This window comes from Triticum dicoccoides, chromosome 5B (assembly GCF_002162155.2).
Source record: "Triticum dicoccoides isolate Atlit2015 ecotype Zavitan chromosome 5B, WEW_v2.0, whole genome shotgun sequence".
Classification (NCBI taxonomy): Eukaryota; Viridiplantae; Streptophyta; class Magnoliopsida; order Poales; family Poaceae; genus Triticum; species Triticum dicoccoides.
The window spans coordinates 671,106,314-671,125,105 of NC_041389.1; the positions used below are offsets into that span (position 1 = coordinate 671,106,314).

At 46.5% G+C, this 18,792-nt stretch overlaps 1 protein-coding gene across 1 annotated transcript; it reads left to right on the forward strand.

Annotated features, from left to right (window-relative positions):
• The first annotated feature begins 14,252 nt into the window (after positions 1-14,252).
• LOC119312509 (ras-related protein RABE1c-like) lies at positions 14,253-17,405 on the forward strand. Its single transcript, XM_037588245.1, has 9 exons — positions 14,253-14,412; positions 14,491-14,582; positions 15,618-15,690; positions 15,782-15,882; positions 15,960-16,025; positions 16,188-16,285; positions 16,593-16,655; positions 16,941-17,033; positions 17,119-17,405. Exons 2-9 carry the CDS (start codon positions 14,510-14,512, stop codon positions 17,194-17,196), a joined length of 645 nt encoding a protein of 214 aa, XP_037444142.1. The 5' UTR covers positions 14,253-14,412; positions 14,491-14,509; the 3' UTR covers positions 17,197-17,405.
• The last annotated feature ends 1,387 nt before the right edge of the window (positions 17,406-18,792 follow it).

Below are 18,792 nucleotides of genomic sequence, written 5' to 3' on the forward strand. Positions count from 1 at the left end.
TATATGCATAACGTGTACAATGTGTAGTATCGTAAAATACCAGCAAACGAAAAAGAGTTAAAATGGAAACACAAAATTAAATGAAAAAGAAATCATAAAACTAACCCCCCCCAACCTTATAGTACCGGTTGGTCTTACCAACCGGTACTAAAGGGCTCCAGGCCCCCGGAGCTGGCTCGTGCCACGTGGTTGCCCTTTAGCACCGGTTCGTGCTGAACCGGTACTAAAGGGGAGGGCCTTTAGTGACCACAATTTAGTGCCGGTTATGTAACCGGCACTAAAGGGCCTTACGAACCGGTGCTATTGCCCGGTTCTGCACTAGTGATATCTTCCTATATGCGGTATCTACCTACCGTTCCAAGTAAATTTGTATGTGCCAAACTCTAAACCTTCAAATGAAATTCTGTTTTGTATGCTCGAGCAGCTCATGTATCAACTGGGGTTGTTTGTATCTTCCATGCTAGGTGGGCTATTCTCAAGAGGAGTGGACTCCGCTCCTCATTCACCAGAAAATGGCTGGTAACCGGGATGCCCAGTCCCATGCTCAAATCAAATCAAAATAATTAAACAAAACTCCCCCAGGATTGTTCCTAGTTGGAGGCACCCGTTATTTCGTGCAAGCCATGGATTGATGCTTGTTGGTGGTAGGGGAGTATAAACTTTACCATTCTGTTTGGGAACCGCCTATAATGTGTGTAGCATGGAAGATATCGAGATCTCATAGTTGTTATGTTGACAGTGAAAGTATACCGCTCAAAATGTTATTCATCTCTATTTCAAAATCGAGCTCTGGCACCTCTACAAATCACTGCTTCCCTCTGCGAAGGGCCTATCTATCTAATTTTATGTTGAGTCATCACCCTCTTATTAAAAAGCACCCGCTGGAGAGCACCGCTGTCATTTGCATACATTACTATTAATTTATATTGGGTATGACTTTCACTGGATCTCTTTTACCATGAATTACAATGTTTAGTTAGTCCTTGATCTTTAAAGGTGCTCTGCATTTATGTTTTGCGGTCTCAGAAAGGGCTAGCGAGATACCATCTTGTTATATCATATTATGATTGTTTTGAGAAAGTGTTGTCATCCTAAATTTATTATTATTGCTCGCTAGTTGATTATGCCATTGATATGAGTAAACATAAGACCTAAGTGTTATTGTGAATATGGTTAGTTCATGATCTTTTCTAAAAACTTGAATGCTGTCTTTACAAATTTGCAACAACAAGATCAAACATAGTTTGTAAAAGTTTTTCTTTAACACTTTCAGTTTGTCAACTGAATTGCTTGAGGACGCGCAAAGGTTTAAGCTTAGGGAAGTTGATACATCTCCGTCGTATCTACTTTTCCAAACACTTTTGCCCTTGTTTTGGACTCTAACTTGCATGATTTGAATGGAACTAACCCGGACTGACGCTGTTTTCAGCAGAACTGCCATGGTGTTATTTTTGTGCAAAAATAAAAGTTCTCGGAATGACCTGAAAATCCACGGAGCAACTTTTTAGAATTAATAAAAAATACTGGCGAAAGAATTAGTGTCAGGGGCCCCACACCCTGTCCACGAGGGTGGGGGCGCGCCCCTGCCTCGTGGGCCCCCTGGACGTCCACCGACCTCAACTCCAACTCCATATATTTGCTTTCGCGGAGAAAAAAATCTGAGAGAAAGTTTCATCGCGTTTTATGATACGGAGCCGCAGCCAAGCCCTAATCTCTCTTGGAAGGGCTGATCTGGAGTCCGTTCGGGGCTCCGAAGAGGGGGATTCGTCGCCATCGTCATCATCAACCATCCTCCATCACCAATTTCATGATGCTCACCGCCGTGCGTGAGTAATTCCTTCGTAGGCTTGCTGGACGGTGATGGGTTGGATGAGATTTACCATGTAATCAAGTTAGTTTTGTTAGGGTTTGATCCCTAGTATCCACTATGTTCTGAGATTGATGTTGCTATGACTTTGTTATGCTTAATGCTTGTCACTAGGGCTCGAGTGCCATGATTTCAGATCTGAACCTATTATGTTTTCATGAATATATGTGAGTTCTTGATCCTATCTTGCAAGTCTATAGTCACCTATTATGTGTTATGATCCGACAACCCCGAAGTGACAATAATCGGGATACTTCTCAGTGATGACCGTAGTTTGAGGAGTTCGTGTATTCACTATGCGTTAATGCTTTGGTCCGGTTCTCTATTAAAAGGAAGCCTTAATATCCCTTAGTTTCCATTAGGACCCCGCTGCCACAGGAGGGTAGGACAAAAGATGTCATGCAAGTTCTTTTCCATAAGCACGTATGACTATATTCAGAATACATGCCTACATTACATTGATGAACTGGAGCTAGTTCTGCGTCACCCTATATTATAACTATTACATGAGGAATCGCATCCGACATAATTATCCATCACTGATCCAATGCCTACGAGCTTTTCACATATTGTGCTTTGCTTATTTACTTTACCGTTGCTACTGTTACAACTACTACAAAACTGCTATTGTTACTTTTGCCGCTGCTACCGTTACTTCCATACTACTTTGCTACTAAACACTTTGCTGCAGATACTAAGTTATCCAGGTGTGGTTGAATTGACAACTGAACTGCTAATACTTGAGAATATTCCTTGGCTCCCCTTGTGTCGAATCAATAAATTTGGGTTGAATACTCTACCCTCGAAAACTGTTGCGATCCCCTATACTTGTGGGTTATCACTCGCCCCTCTCCCTCTTAGTTTTGCTCGTGCCCCGAGAGGTAGTCAACGCCGCCTCGCCATTGTCGCGCCCACCATCGTCCTCACACCCTAGGAGGTTGTCCAGTCACATTGCCGGGCCCGCCTTCGTCCCCCTCGCAGCTGGATCGAAGCCGGGGAGCACCATCGTCATTGCATGTGTCGTCTGTTGGAAATATGCCCTAGAGGCAATAATAAAAGGATTATTATTATATTTCCTTGTTCATAGTAATTGTCTTTTATTCATGCTATAATTGTATTATCCGGAAATCGTAATACACGTGTGAATACATAGACCACAACATGTCCCTAGTGTGCCTCTAGTTAACTAGCTCGTTACTCAACAGATAGTCATGATTTCCTGACTATGGACATTGGATATCATTGATAACGAGATCACATCATTAGGAGAATGATGTGATGGACAAGACCCAATCCTAAGCATAGCACAAGATCGTGTAGTTCGTTTGCTAGAGCTTTTCCAATGTCAAGTATCTTTTCCTTAGACCATCAGATCGTGTAACTCCCGGATACCGTAGGAGTGCTTTGGGTGTACCAAACGTCACAACGTAACTGGGTGACTATAAAGGTATACTGCGGATATCTCCGAAAGCGTTTGTTGGGTTGACACGGATCAAGACTGGGATTTGTCACTCCGTACGATGGAGAGGTATCTCTCGGCCCACTCGGTAATGCATCATCATAATGATCTCAATGTGACCAAGTGTCTGGTCACGGGATCATGCATTACATATGAGTAAAGTGACTTGTTGATAACGAGACTGAACGAGGTATTGGGATATCGATGATTGAGTCTCGGGCAAGTAACATATCGATTGACAAAGGGAATTGTATACGGGGTTGATTGAAACCTCGACATCGTGGTTCATCCGATGAGATCATCGAGGAGCATGTGGGAGCCAACATGGGTATCCAGATCCCGCTGTTGGTTATTGGCCGGAGAGCCGTCTCGGTCATGTCTACGTGTCTCCCGAACCCATAGGGTCTACACACTTAAGGTTCGGTGACGCTAGGGTTGTAGAAAATATTAGTATGCAGCAAACCGAAAGTTGTTCGGAGTCCCGGATAAGATCTCGGACGTCACGAGGAGTTCCAGAATGGTCCGGAGGTGAAGCATTATATATAGGAACTGCAGTTTCGGCCATCGGGAGAGTTTCGGGGGTCACCGGTATTGTACCGGGACCACCGGAAGGGTCCCGGGGGTCGATAGGGTAGGGCCACCTATCCTGGAAGGCCTCGTGGGCTGAAGTGGGAGGGGACCAGCCCCTGGTGGGTTGGTGCGCCCCCCTTGGGCCCCCCTGCGCCTAGGGTTGGAAACCCAGGGTGGGGGGCGCCTCCACTTGCCTTGGGGGGCAAGCCTTCCCCTTGGCCGCCGCCCCCCTTGGAGATGCCATCTCCTAGGGCCAGTGCCCCCCTAGGGGGCTTATATAAAGGGGGGAGGGAGGGCAGCCACACCCCAAGTCTTGGCGCCTCCCTCTCCCCTGCTACACCTCTCCCTCTCGCAGAAGCTCGGCGAAGCCCTGCCGGGATCCCTGCTGCATCCACCACCACGCCGTCATGCTGCTGGATCTTCATCAACCTCTCCTTTCCCCTTGATGGATCAAGAAGAAGGAGACGTCACACTGACCGTACGTGTGTTGAATGCGGAGGTGCCGTCCGTTCGGCGCTAGGATCTCCAGTGATTTGGATCACGACGAGTACGACTCCCTCAACCTCGTTCCCTAGAACGCTTCCGCTCGCGATCTACAAGGGTATGTAGATGCACTCCCATCTCTCGTTGCTAGATGAACTCATAGGTTGATCTTGGTGAATGTAGGAATTTTTTTATTTTTGCACCATTCCCCAACAGTGGTATCAGAGCCAGGTTTATGCGTAGTTCTCTTTGCACAAGTAGAACACAAATCTGTTATGGGCGTAGATGTTGTCAACTTTCTTCCCACTACTAGTCTTATTTTGCTTCAGCGGTATTGTGGGATGAAGCGGCCCGGACCGACCTTACACGTACGCTTACGTGAGACAGGTTCCGCCGTCTGACATGCACTAGTTGCATAAGGTGGCTAGCGGGTGTCTGTCTCTCCCACTTTAGTTGGAGCGGATTGGATGAAAAGGGTCCTTATGAAGGGTAAATAGAAGTTGACAAATCACGTTGTGGCTTTTTCGTAGGTAAGAAAACGTTCTTGCTAGAACCCTATTGCAGCCACGTAAAAGATGCAACAACAATTAGAGGACGTCTAACTTGTTTTTGCAGCAATTGCTTCGTGATGTGATATGGCCAAAAGTTGTGATGAATGATGAATGATATATTGTGATGTATGAGATCATGTTCTTGTAATAGGAATCACGACTTGCATGTCGATGAGTATGACAACCGGCAGGAGCCATAGGAGTTGTCTTAATTATTGTATGACCTACGTGTCAATGATTTAATGCCATGTAATTACTTTACTTTATTGCTAAACCGTTAGCTATAGTAGTAGAAGTAATAGTTGGCGAGCAACTTCATGGAAACACGATGATGGAGATCATGATGATGGAGATCATGGTGTCATGCCGGTGACGAAGATGATCATGGAGCCCCGAAGATGGAGATCAAAGGAGCTATATGATATTGGCCATATCATGTCACTACTATTTGATTGCATGTGATGTTTATCATGTTTTTGCATCTTGTTTACTTAGAACGATGGTAGTAAATAAGATGATCCCTCATAATAATTTCAAGAAAGTGTTCCCCCTAACTGTGCGCCGTTGCGACAGTTCGTTGTTTCGAAGCACCACATCATGATCGGGTGTGATAGATTCTAACGTTCACATACAACGGGTGTAAGACAGATTTACACATGCAAAACACTTAGGTTAACTTGACGAGCCTAGCATGTACAGACATGGCCTCAGAACACAAGAGACCGAAAGGTTGAACATGAGTCGTATGAAAGATACGATCAACATGGAGATGTTCACCGATGATGACTAGTCCGTCTCACGTGATGATCGGACATGGCCTAGTCAACTCGGATCATGTAACACTTAGATGACTAGAGGGATGTCTAATCTGAGTGGGAGTTCATTAAATAATTTGATTAGATGAACTTAATTATCATGAACTTAGTCTAAAAACCTTTGCAAAATGTCTTGTAGATCAAATGGCCAACGCTCATGTCAACCTCAACTTCAACGTGTTCCTAGAGAAAACCAAGCTGAAAGATGATGGCAACAACTATACGGACTGGGTCCGGAACCTGAGGATCATCCTCATAGCTGCCAAGAAAGCATATGTCCTAGAAGCACCGCTAGGTGACCCACCTGCTCTCCCAGCACTGCAAGACGATTTGAACGTTTGGCAGACACGTGCTGATGATTACTCCCTCGTTCAGTGTGGCATGCTTTACAGCTTAGAACCGGGGCTCCAAAAGCATTTTGAGCAACACGAAGCATATGAGATGTTCGAGGAGCTGAAAATGGTTTTCCAAGCCCACGCCCGGGTCGAGAGATATGAAGTCTCCGACAAGTTCTATAGTTGTAAGATGGAGGAAAATAGTTCTGTCAGTGAGCACATACTCAAAATGTCTGGGTTGCACAACCGCCTGTCCCAGCTCGACATTAACCTCCCGAATGAGGCGGTCATTGACAGAATCCTTCAGTCGCTCCCACCGAGCTATAAGAGCTTTGTGATGAACTACAATATGCAGGGGATGGTGAAAACTATTCCTGAAGTATTTTCAATGCTGAAGTCAGCGGAGGTAGAAATCAGAAAGGAACATCAAGTGTTGATGGTCAATAAAACCACCAAGTTCAAGAAAGGCAAGGGTAAGAAGAACTTCAAGAAGGACGGCAAGGATGTTGCCGCACCCGGTAAGCCAGTTGCCGAGAAGAAGTCAAAGAGTGGACCCAAGCCTGAAACTGAGTGTTTTTATTGCAAAGGGAAGGGTCACTGGAAGCGGAACTGTCCCAAATACTTAGCGGACAAGAAGGCCGGCAACACTAAAGGTATATGTGATATACATGTAATTGATGTGTACCTTACCAGTGCTCGTAGTAGCTCCTGGGTATTTGATACCGGTGCCATTGCTCATATTTGTAACTCAAAGCAGGAGCTGCGGAATAAGCGGAGACTGGTGAAGGACGAGGTGACGATGCGCGTCGCGAATGGTTCCAAGGTCGATGTGATCGCCGTCGGCACGCTACCTCTGCATTTACCTACGGGATTAGTTTTAAACCTCAATAATTGTTATTTAGTGCCAAGTTTGAGCATGAACATTGTATCTGGATCTCGTTTAATACGAGATGGCTACTCATTTAAATCCGAGAATAATGGTTGTTCTATTTATATGAGAGATATGTTTTATGGTCATCCCGGATGGTCAATGGTTTATTCTTAATGAATCTCGAACGTAATGTTAGACATATTCATAGTGTGAATACCAAAAGATGTAAAGTTGATAACGATAGTCCCACATACTTGTGGCACTGCCGCCTTGGTCACATTGGTGTCAAGCGTGTGAAGAAGCTCCATGCTGATGGACTTTTAGAATCTCTCGATTATGAATCATTTGACACATGCGAACCATGCCTCATGGGCAAAATGACCAAGACTCCGTTCTCCGGAACAATGGAGCGAGCAACCAACTTATTGGAAATCATACATACCGATGTGTGCGGTCCAATGAGCGTTGAGGCTCGCGGAGGATATCGTTATGTTCTCACTCTCACTGATGACTTGAGTAGATATGGGTATGTCTACTTGATGAAACACAAGTCTGAGACCTTTGAAAAGTTCAAGGAATTTCAGAATGAGGTAGAGAATCAACGTGACCGAAAGATAAAGTTCTTACGATCAGATCGTGGAGGAGAATATTTAAGTCATGAATTTGGTACGCAGTTAAGGAAATGTGGAATCGTTTCACAACTCACGCCGCCTGGAACACCTCAGCGTAACGGTGTGTTCGAACATCGTAATCGCACTCTATTGGATATGGTGCGATCTATGATGTCTCTTACCGATTTACCGCTATTATTTTGGGGATACGCTCTAGAGACAGCTACATTCACTTTAAATAGGGCTCCGTCTAAATCCATTGAGACGACACCGTATGGATTATGGTTTGGGAAGAAACCTAAGCTGTCGTTTCTAAAAGTTTGGGGATGCGATGCTTATGTCAAGAAACTTCAACCTGAAAAGCTCGAACCCAAGTTGGAAAATGCGTCTTCATAGGATACCATAAGGAAACCATTGGGTATACCTTCTACTTAAGATCCGAGGGCAAGATCTTTGTTGCCAAGAACGGATCCTTTCTGGAAAAAGAGTTTCTCTCGAAAGAAGTAAGTGGGAGGAAAGTAGAACTCGATGAAGTATTACCTCTTGAACTGGAAAGTAGTGCAGCTCAGGAAAATGTTCCTGTGGTGCCTACACCGACTGGAGAGGAAATTAATGATGATGATCAAGGTACTTCGGATCAAGTTGCTACTGAACTTCATAGGTCCACAAGGACACGTTCCACACCAGAGTGGTATGGCAACCCTGTCCTGGAAATCATGTTGTTAGGCAACGGTGAACCTTCGAACTATGAAGAAGCGATGGCGGGCCTAGATTCCAACAAATGGCTTGAAGCCATGCAATCCGAGACAGGATCCATGTATGAAAACTAAGTATGGACTTTGACAGACTTGCCAGATGATCGGCGAGCGATAGAAAACAAATGGATCTTTAAGAAGAAGACGGACGCGGATGGTAATGTTACCATCTATAAAGCTCGACTTGTCTCTAAGGGTTAACGACAAGTTCAAGGGGTTGACTATGATGAGACATTCTCTCCCGTAGCGAAGCTAAAGTCCGTCTGAATCATGTTAGCAATTGTCGCATACTATGATTATGAGATATGGCAGATAGACGTCAAAACGACATTCCTTAACGGACATCTTAAGGAAGAACTGTATACGATGCAGCCGGAAGGTTTTGTCGATCCTAAGAATGCTAACAAGGTGTGCAAGCTCCAGCGATCCATTTATGGGCTGGTGCAAGCATCTCGGAGTTGGAACATTCGCTTTGATGAGATGATCAAAGCATTTGGGTTTATGCAGACTTATGGAGAAGCCTGCGTTTACAAGAAAGTGAGTGGGAGCTCTGTAGCATTTCTCATATTATATGTAGATGACATACTTTTGATGGGAAATGATATAGAACTTTTGGATAGCATTAAGGCCTACTTGAATAAGTGTTTTTCAATGAAGGACCTTGGAGAAGCTGCTTACATATTAGGCATCAAGATCTATAGGGATAGATCGAGACGCCTCATAGGTCTTTCACAAAGCACATACCTTGATAAGATATTGAAGAAGTTCAATATGGATCAGTACAAGAAAGGGTTCTTGCCTGTATTGCAAGGTGTGAGATTGAGCTCGGCTCAATGCCCGACCACGGCAGAAGATAAAGAAGAGATGAGTGTCATCCCCTATGCCTTAGCCATAGGATCTATTATGTATGCCATGCTGTGTACCAGACCTGATGTAAACCTTGCCGTAAGTTTGGTAGGAAGGTACCAAAGTAATCCCGGCAAGGAACACTGGACAACGGTCAAGAATATCCTGAAGTACCTGAAAAGGACAAAGGACATGTTTCTCGTTTATGGAGGTGACGAAGAGCTCGTCGTAAAGGGTTACGTCGATGCTAGCTTTGACACAGATCTGGATGACTCTAAGTCACAAACCGGATACGTGTATATGTTGAATCGTGGAGCAGTAAGGTGGTGCAGTTGCAAGCAGAGCGTCGTGGCGGGATCTATATGTGAAGCGGAGTACATGGCAGCCTCGGAGGCAGCGCATGAAGCAATATGGATGAAGGAGTTCATCACCGACCTAGGAGTCATACCCAATGCGTCGGGGCCGATCACTCTCTTCTGTGACAACACTGGAGCTATTGCCCTTCCCAAGGAGCCTAGGTTTCACAAGAAGACCAGGCACATCAAGCGTCGTTTCAACTCCATCCGTGAAAATGTTCAAGATGGAGACATAGATATTTGCAAAGTACATACGGATCTGAATGTCGCAGATCCGTTGACTAAACCTCTTCCGCGAGCAAAACATGATCAACACCAGAACTCTATGGGTGTTCGATTCATCACAATGTAACTAGATTATTGACTCTAGTGCAAGTGGGAGACTGTTGGAAAAATGCCCTAGAGGCAATAATAAAAGGATTATTATTATATTTCCTTGTTCATGGTAATTGTCTTTTATTCATGCTATAACTGTATTATCCGGAAATCGTAATACACGTGTGAATACATAGACCACAACATGTCCCTAGTGAGCCTCTAGTTGACTAGCTCGTTAATCAACAGATAGTCATGGTTTCCTGACTATGGACATTGGATATCATTGATAACGAGATCACATCATTAGGAAAATGATGTGATGGACAAGACCCAATCCTAAGCATAGCACAAGATCGTGTAGTTCGTTTGCTAGAGCTTTTCCATTGTCAAGTATCTTTTCCTTAGACCATGAGATCGTGTAACTCCCGGATACTATAGGAGTGCTTTGGGTGTACCAAACGTCACAACGTAACTGGGTGACTACAAAGGTATACTGCGGGTATCTCCGAAAGCGTCTGTTGGGTTGACATGGATCGAGACTGGGATTTGTCACTCCGTACGACGGAGAGGTATCTCTGGGCCCACTCGGTAATGCATCATCATAATGATCTCAATGTGACCAAGTGTCTGGTCACGGGATCATGCATTACATACGAGTAAAGTGACTTGCCGGTAACGAGACTGAACGAGGTATTGGGATACCGACGATCGAGTCTCGGGCAAGTAACGTACCGATTGACAAAGGGAATTGTATACGGGGTTGATTGAATCCTCGACATCGTGGTTCATCCGATGAGATCATCGAGGATCATGTGGGAGCCAACATGGGTATCCAGATCCCGCTGTTGGTTATTGGCCGGAGAGCCGTCTCGGTCATGTCTACGTGTCTCCCGAACTCGTAGGGTCTACACACTTAAGGTTCGGTGACGCTAGGGTTGTAGAAGATATTAATATGCAGCAAACCGAAAGTTGTTCGGAGTCCCGGATAAGATCCCGGACGTAACGAGGAGTTCTGGAATGGTCCGGAGGTGAAGAATTATATATAGGAAGTGCAGTTTCGGCCATCGGGAGAGTTTCGGGGGTCACCGATATTGTACCGGGACCACCGGAAGGGTCCCGGGGGTCCACCGGGTGGGGCCACCTATCCCGGAGGGCCCCGTGGGCTGAAGTGGGGAGGGGACCAGCCCCTGGTGGGCTGGTGCGCCCCCTTGGGCCCCCCGTGCGCCTAGGGTTGGAAACCCTAGGGTGGGGGGGGGGCGCCTCCACTTGCCTTGGGGGGCAAGCCTCCCCCTTGGCCGCCGCCCCCCCTTGGAGATGCCATCTCCTAGGGCCGGTGCCCCCCCAGGGGACCTATATAAAGGGGGGAGGGAGGGCAGCCACACCCCAAGTCTTGGCGCCTCCCTCTCCCCTGCTACACCTTTCCCTCTCGCAGAAGCTCGGCGAAGCCCTACCGGGATCCATGCTGCATCCACCACCATGCCGTCGTGCTGCTGGATCTTCATCAACCTCTCCTTTCCCCTTGCTGGATCAAGAAGGAGGAGACGTCACGCTGACCGTACGTGTGTTGAACGCGGAGGTGCCGTCCGTTCGGCGCTAGGATCTCCGGTGATTTGGATCACGACGAGTACAACTCCCTCAACCTCGTTCCCTTGAACGCTTCCGCTCGCGATCTACAAGGGTATGTAGATGCACTCCCCTCTCTCGTTGCTAGATGAACTCATAGATTGATCTTGGTGAACGTAGGAAATTTTTTATTTTATGCACCGTTGCCCAACATCGTCTTCCTCAACCTTGGCCGCCACGGCCATTGCCACGATTCGTGCCACCCCGACCCTCTCCATATTCTCCGAGACTTCCACATGAACCGCGGTAAGTTGTGCCTCCAATTCCCCCTTCCCCCCTTTGATTTGATGCCGTAGGACGCTGTCGACGTCGCTCCCGAAGCTCTGCGCGCCCGCACGCCCTCTGTCTGCATCGTGAGCCACCGGTTGCGCCCGCCTACGCATGCTGCCACTCCACAATGACACAAACCGACCTGCAACATCGATCGACCATGCCCTTAGGGCCATTGCCCCGCCGTCCTTCGTGTGAACAACGATAGGTGTCGTCATGCTTGATGTCGATGAAAAACCGTCAGCGCACCTTAGCCCCATCAACACTGGATGCTTGCGCTGGGTGCGTGATGCTCGCTGATGCCCACCAAACATAGTCATGCTGCTAATGGGCACTAGATCTGCCGCGTGTAGAGCCACCACCATCATTGGAGCCTGCACCATCCGGGCTACCGCTTGTAGTCGATGCCACAATATCTGTCTTCGTCCGGGTTGTCTCTTGCTTCCTCTATTGTAGGAAGTTGTTGGGCCCCAAGTGCAGAGGTTTGTAGGTAAGGAACAATTTCCCTCAAGTGGATGTCCTTAAGATTTATTAAACCAGTAGGGGTATTTTAATAGTGGTCAATGATCAATGCATGCAACAATTACAAATACTTCTCTTGTCCCCAATGAAACCAGTGAAACTGTCAATCAACCCACAAGACTGGGTGGTGGCCGATGTTATGCGCATTCTATCAACGTCGGGATAAAGCAGCTCTGTACTAAATCAGCGGCAATCAATAGTAATAAATCAATGACAATTAATATGGATCGGGGGAGTATATCTTTTGCAATTGCCACATGAAAATTTTATCTAGATTAGGAAGGTGGGAAAAAAATCTTGCCATTATAATTTCATTACAAACTAGAGTCATGATCATTTACACAACGTAGATCGGAAAATGAAAAATTTGGCAAAGATGATGGCGAAAGGGAGACTTGGCATAGTGTTCTGGAATCACATCTTTTTTACATGTTATGAACCATTGTGGTGTTGAGTTCTTTCCTATCTTCAGAACATTACAATTTTTTTTATAGAAACACAGTTTTACTGTATGTGGGATTATAATTTTTTGGTGCAAATTTATGCGGTTTTACTCTAGCATCGCAAGAAGGGGGGGTTATGAATTGGTTAAAATTTGTTATTTTAACCGCTTTTGTATCATTTTGCATTTTCAGTCCATGAATCAACGTATTTTTCAAGGAACTTTAAATTTGTCATCTTGAATCTTCTACTACCAAAGAATTTGTCCTATCTCCATGTACAGTTTCTAGAAAGATTTTTTTTCTAGTCAAATCAATCAAATTTCAAAGCACACCCATTGATGTGGCTCTTGCTGTCAATCCTCTCTTGTAGGGAAGAGCACAAGCATGATGAATTGTCATCAGTTGGTATTGTAGATGCTGCCATGTTATTGTACCGATTCCCTGCACTCCATGTAATCTGAACAGCTCACCAGCAGTTGTTGTCGCCACCAGACCTTTTCAAGTAATTTTGTTGTTTGTTTTAGCATTATATTAATCGGTTTGACTTTTGCATTTTGTTTTTATAAATAGAATTCTACTACGTTTGGTAATTCATGTTACAAGCTAAGAAACACGCTTTTATTTAATGCATTGTTGCTTGGAAATTTTACGCATGGTTAAGTAGTGCATCAGGGTAAGACTAGCTCCAGCTCCGCCCCTGCAGCACTTTGTATGGGGTGCTTGTGGTGCAAGCTAGGCCTGAGCATAGGTGGCCCAACCACGCAGGCCCGACCTGAAAGTCCAACGTCTGATCCTGGTTCGGGCCTGACTTTTTGGCCCAAAGGCTGGGAAAAGCCCGGTGAAACATGATATTTAGGCTTTTCATATAAAAATAGATATTATAGTATTTATCCCTGATAATAGCAATTATCATTTTAAAATACAAAGAAAGGCATTATGTTGGGCTGCAGGCACCGGGCAGGGCTTGGGTTTTGCAGTCGGGCTTTTTAATAATATGCCCAGGTCTAGGTGCAGCCCATTCACGTTCAATTTTTTTAATAATATTTTCAAACATGTGTTAATAGTTTTAAAATATTTTTAACACATTACATAATAAAAATCTATATTAATATTTTTTTGAAAGAACTTTAATATTTTAAAAAATAACATGAACATTCTAAAAAAATCATTGTATATTGAAATATTTTCATTATGCACTAAAAATGGTTGTTGTATATCTTGAAAAAATCATCGCACAATTTTGGAAGTGCAGATGTATAAAACGTATTTACAAAAATGAAAAATAGAATGTTTGTCATATCTTTTAAAAAATTTTGTCGAGTATTTAAAAAAAATATCCATGAATAAAAATATATATCAATCAAGTAAAAATAAAAATAAATAGAAAGGGAAATCCCCCGAACAAGAACAGGGGAAAACAACTAGAGATGGACAGAGAAGCGAAAACGCAGTAAATGGGCCTGGCTCATCTAGCACGTTATTCGTTGAGCACCACACCACCCCGCGCCGATTGATCGATCGATGAAACCCAACCCAACCCAGCCCAGCCCCCCCTCTCCTCCCTCCCTCCCTCCCTCCCCTCCTCTCCGGCCTCGCCCACGCGCCGCTTCTCGCGCGGGGAGAGAGAGAGAGAGACGGACGACGCGGAGATCGATCGGGCGAACGCCGCCGCCGCATCGGAGCACGCGCGCGCGCGACGCCGTCCCCGCCTCGCTCGGTCCGTCGCGCCGTTCGCTTCGCCTCCCGTTCGCCGCGTTGATCTGATTTTAATTTCGCCGCGGTTTTTTTTTGACAGGCCCGGGAGTTAGGGCGCGATGGCGGCGCCGCCGGCCAGGGCTCGGGCCGACTACGACTACCTCATCAAGCTCCTCCTCATCGGCGACAGCGGTGAGCCCCCCTCCCCCCCGTCCTCGCCTCCTGATCCGCGCGGGATCTGGCGGCGTGTTCGTTAGGCGGTTTGATTTCCATGCGCCAGTTGGGATCTGGCGCCCTAGATCATTTTTCGCGGAGGCTGCTGTGTGCCCGTGTGAAATTTGAACGGGCGATAGAATCTAGCCTCTCGTGTCCCGTTGGATTAGTGCGTGCTCTGTGACAAGAGTAGCCTGTTCCTGCTTGCAAATTATAGAAGCAATAGGAGCTACGTAATCGCGGAACTGATACAAGTGAGGATGTAGTTATTACATTGGTCGTCACATGGAGTCAGGAGCAAGCTCTTGTTCCTGGAACTGTCTGTCCTGGTGTTAAGGGCATCTCCAACGCTACGCGCTAAGAGAGGGCACCAGGAAAATGATCCTAGTCGATTGGCAGTTACGGCATCGATTCGTTGCGTCGGGCGCCGCAGCGACGCAAAACAAGGCATCAAGCGCTAGCGTTTCTTTCCTCACGAGATGACACACGGATCGCTATTTTCACCAATGCTTAGCGCCTAGCGTTGGGATAGATCACGCTTGGTGCTTTAAAAAAATTCTGGTGTTTACTTTTTTCTGTTTAAGTGCCCAGATAAGCACTCCCCATTGTAGATGCCCTAAGGAAATCGCATGGTTGGTATGAATTGTACAAGTAGGATAATGAATGTCATTTTCTTTCCCCTTAACTGTGTAAATAACTGATTCAGGATTAAGCAAACCACTAGCTTTGCCCCTCTTTCTGTGTCCTTACGGTACTTTGTATGTTTTGGTTATGTATGCTCTTCTTATCTTCATATTGATGTGGAACTTGTAACTGATGCATAGCTTCACACAGCATTTCTCTGATTTCACGTCTAGAGAATCCTTGATTGTTTTTCTTGCTGCGACCCATCTTCTCTGAGTATTCCCAGTTGGTATACTTCTGGATTCCAGCATTGGGTTTTTTCTGGCGTGGACTCTAGCTTTGTATGGTGCTCCATTAGCAATCACTCACAAATTTTATTGACCTACGTAGGTGTTGGAAAAAGTTGTCTGCTCCTACGGTTCTCAGATGGCTCCTTCACCACTAGCTTCATCACAACTATTGGGTATGTACAAAATATCTGGTTGGGAATCATTATTCTGCATGGGAATTCTTGTGTGAAGTTATGAATCATGATCGTGGGTTTCTTGAAACAGTATCGACTTCAAGATAAGGACTGTTGAGTTGGATGGCAAACGGATCAAGTTGCAGATCTGGGATACTGCTGGCCAAGAGCGCTTTCGGACTATAACTACTGGTATGGTTGCATACTTTGGCAAATCAAGAGTGTTTTTCTAAGCATCTCCTGATTGTATGTGCAATTCTTCTTTGCAGCCTACTACAGGGGGGCGATGGGCATTTTACTTGTTTATGATGTCACGGATGAGGCGTCATTCAATAGTATGGACCTCTGTGCTTCAGATAACATTGAGCAAAATTTCCTTTTTCTGATTATCTCCATTGTTCTCAGGCATAAGAAATTGGGATAAAAAACATTGAACAGCATGCTTCAGATAACATTGAGCAAGAATTCCTTTTTCTGATTATCTCCATTGTTCGCAGACATAAGAAATTGGATCAAAAACATTGAACAGCATGCTTCAGATAACGTGAGCAAAATTTTGGTGGGGAACAAAGCGGATATGGATGAAAGCAAAAGGGTATACTCTTCTGTCCTCTCCTGTTTTTAGGCATGTTTGTTCTGTAGCTGTTTCATCTTAACTTAATGTTGCGGACGGTTTTGTTTCATGAGCAATGCAGAAAATAGATATTCACCAATCTATATTCAGGCTAAGCAGGTTACTGTTTGTTAAATTAAATTTAAGCCGTACAGATGTTACTCATGTCATGCAAACAAAAGGAAAACGTGCTCAGCATTATTACCCTTACAGTTTACATTCAGTTCCTCAATCACTTATCTTTGGAATAATTTATCTCTCTCTTATCTGCTCAATTGCTTTCATGCAGGCTGTTCCCACTTCAAAGGGCCAGGCCCTGGCCGATGAATATGGCATTCAGTTCTTTGAAGCGGTTAGTGAAAGTCACAACCTTCAACCTTGCTATATGTACTCCCTCCGTCCGGAAATACTTGTCCTCGAAATGATTGTATCTAGACTTATTTTAGTTATAGATACATCCATTTTATCCATTTCGAGGACAAGTATTTCCGGACGGAGGGAGTAGCATTTAAGCGCTGCACAGTAGTGAAATTTTATGTTGATTTATATGGCATCTTTCTAAGCAGTGGTGCCCAACTGCCGATACCTTAGCATTTGTTTCCCACGCATAATCCTTCATATATTACTGTCCCCGCAGAGTGCAAAGACAAACATGAATGTCGAGCAGGTTTTCTTCTCTATAGCAAGAGACATCAAACAGAGACTCTCGGAGGCTGATTCCAAGGCTGAGGTACTCCAATCATTCCCATACTTCTGGAAACATGTATGGGTTTCCCTTGGTTGCGCAGCGCCTTACAGTGATCTCTTGGTTTCAGGGGGGGACTATCAAGATCAACACGGAGGGTGATGCCAGTGCAGCAGCAGGACAGAAGTCGGCTTGCTGTGGGTCTTGAACCGTCGTCGTCGCTACGGGAAAAAAGATGGTTGCGACACGGTGCTTGTAATTCTTGTCATTCCATTCTTTGCCTGCTGGTTTCGTTGTGTTATTCAAGTTATCGCTGTTGTTAGGATTTGGACAAAATTGGTGTTGAGTCAGAGCAATTACTTTGCAGTATCGGTGGAATTTTTTTGTTTTTCTTGAGATGAAACTCTGCTGCTACTCCATTAAGGCCGCTAAATACGGTACATAATCGGGTAGGCATGCACAGGTGGAGGCGCCTGCGAAGCCTGCGAGCGTCCGCATGCATCAATTTTGCATCAGTATGCTTATTAATGTAGCAGCAATTAGCTTAGTTTTTACTCCGCTTGCATCCCTGTAATTGGGGAAGTTCGTCGACCGCCTCATGGTATCTGGGAACTCCCCTGCATTGCACCCCTAGCTGCTAGCATACGAGCAGTATCATTACATGCTGTTAGACTATGTATAGCTTCTGTACCTATGTACGTATCGTAACAGAACCATTATATATAATGAGATAAGCCACCCCTAGAGGGTTGTGCTAGTTCCCAAAACTTATTGTCTTACATGGTATCACGCTAGGTTACGATCGCTTCCGCTTCTAAACCCTAATACCCGCACCGCTGCCGCAGCCGCCGCCGCCTTCACCGCCGCCGCCGCGCCACCGATCGCGCCGCCACCATGTCGAGCGCCGCCACCATGTCGAGCGCCGCCACCACCGGTTCCACTGCTGCGGGCTTCCTCCCGGCCTCTCTTGCGGCTCTGCTCAACCTCCCGCTCGATGCCGTCTCCGTTCCCGCTCCGATCGGGACAAGGAGCATCGGCTCCGTCTTCTCCACGCCGCCGGCGCCCTCGCTCAGGCGTGATCTCGTGGTCCACACCGCGGCGCCGCCGTCCGCTGCGGACTCCGCAGGCGTCGTCCCGCCGCTCCTACCGCAAGCGGATCACACCGCCCCGCTGGCGGGGTTGGCGGCGTCCGCCCCGGCTGCGGGCCTTGCGGCGTCCGCACCGGCCGTGAGCTTTGCGGCGCCCGCCCTGGCTGCGGTCCCGCCTCCTCCCGCATCGGCTTCGGTGCCTCCGGCTGCCTCCATGGTGTTTGCACCCCAGGCAGCCTCCTCGATGGGATCGTCTTCGCCGCCGCCGTTTCACTTCGGTCATCTCATCACCATCAAGCTCTCCGCCGACAACTACATCTTCTGGCGTGCGCAGGTTCTCCCGCTCTTGGGGAGTCACTACCTGCTAGGCTACGTCGACGGATCGCTTCCCTGCCCACCCGCGCTGGTAGACAGCATGCATGGTCCGGTCTACAATCCGGCCCATCGCGTCTGGACGGGGCAGGACCAGGCGAACCTCTCCTCCATCCAGGGGTCGCTCTCGCCGGCAGTTGCCGGCCTTGTTGTCTTCGCGAAGACGTCTCATGAGGCCTGGACCATCCTTGAGCGCACCTTTGCAGCGCAGTCCCAGGCTCGTGTCTCTGCACTCCGTCGTCAGCTTGGAGAGTGTCAGAAGCTTGACTCCACTGCCACTGAGTTCTACAACAAGGTCAAGGGCCTCGCCGACACATTGGCCTTCATTTGACAGCCCCTAACCG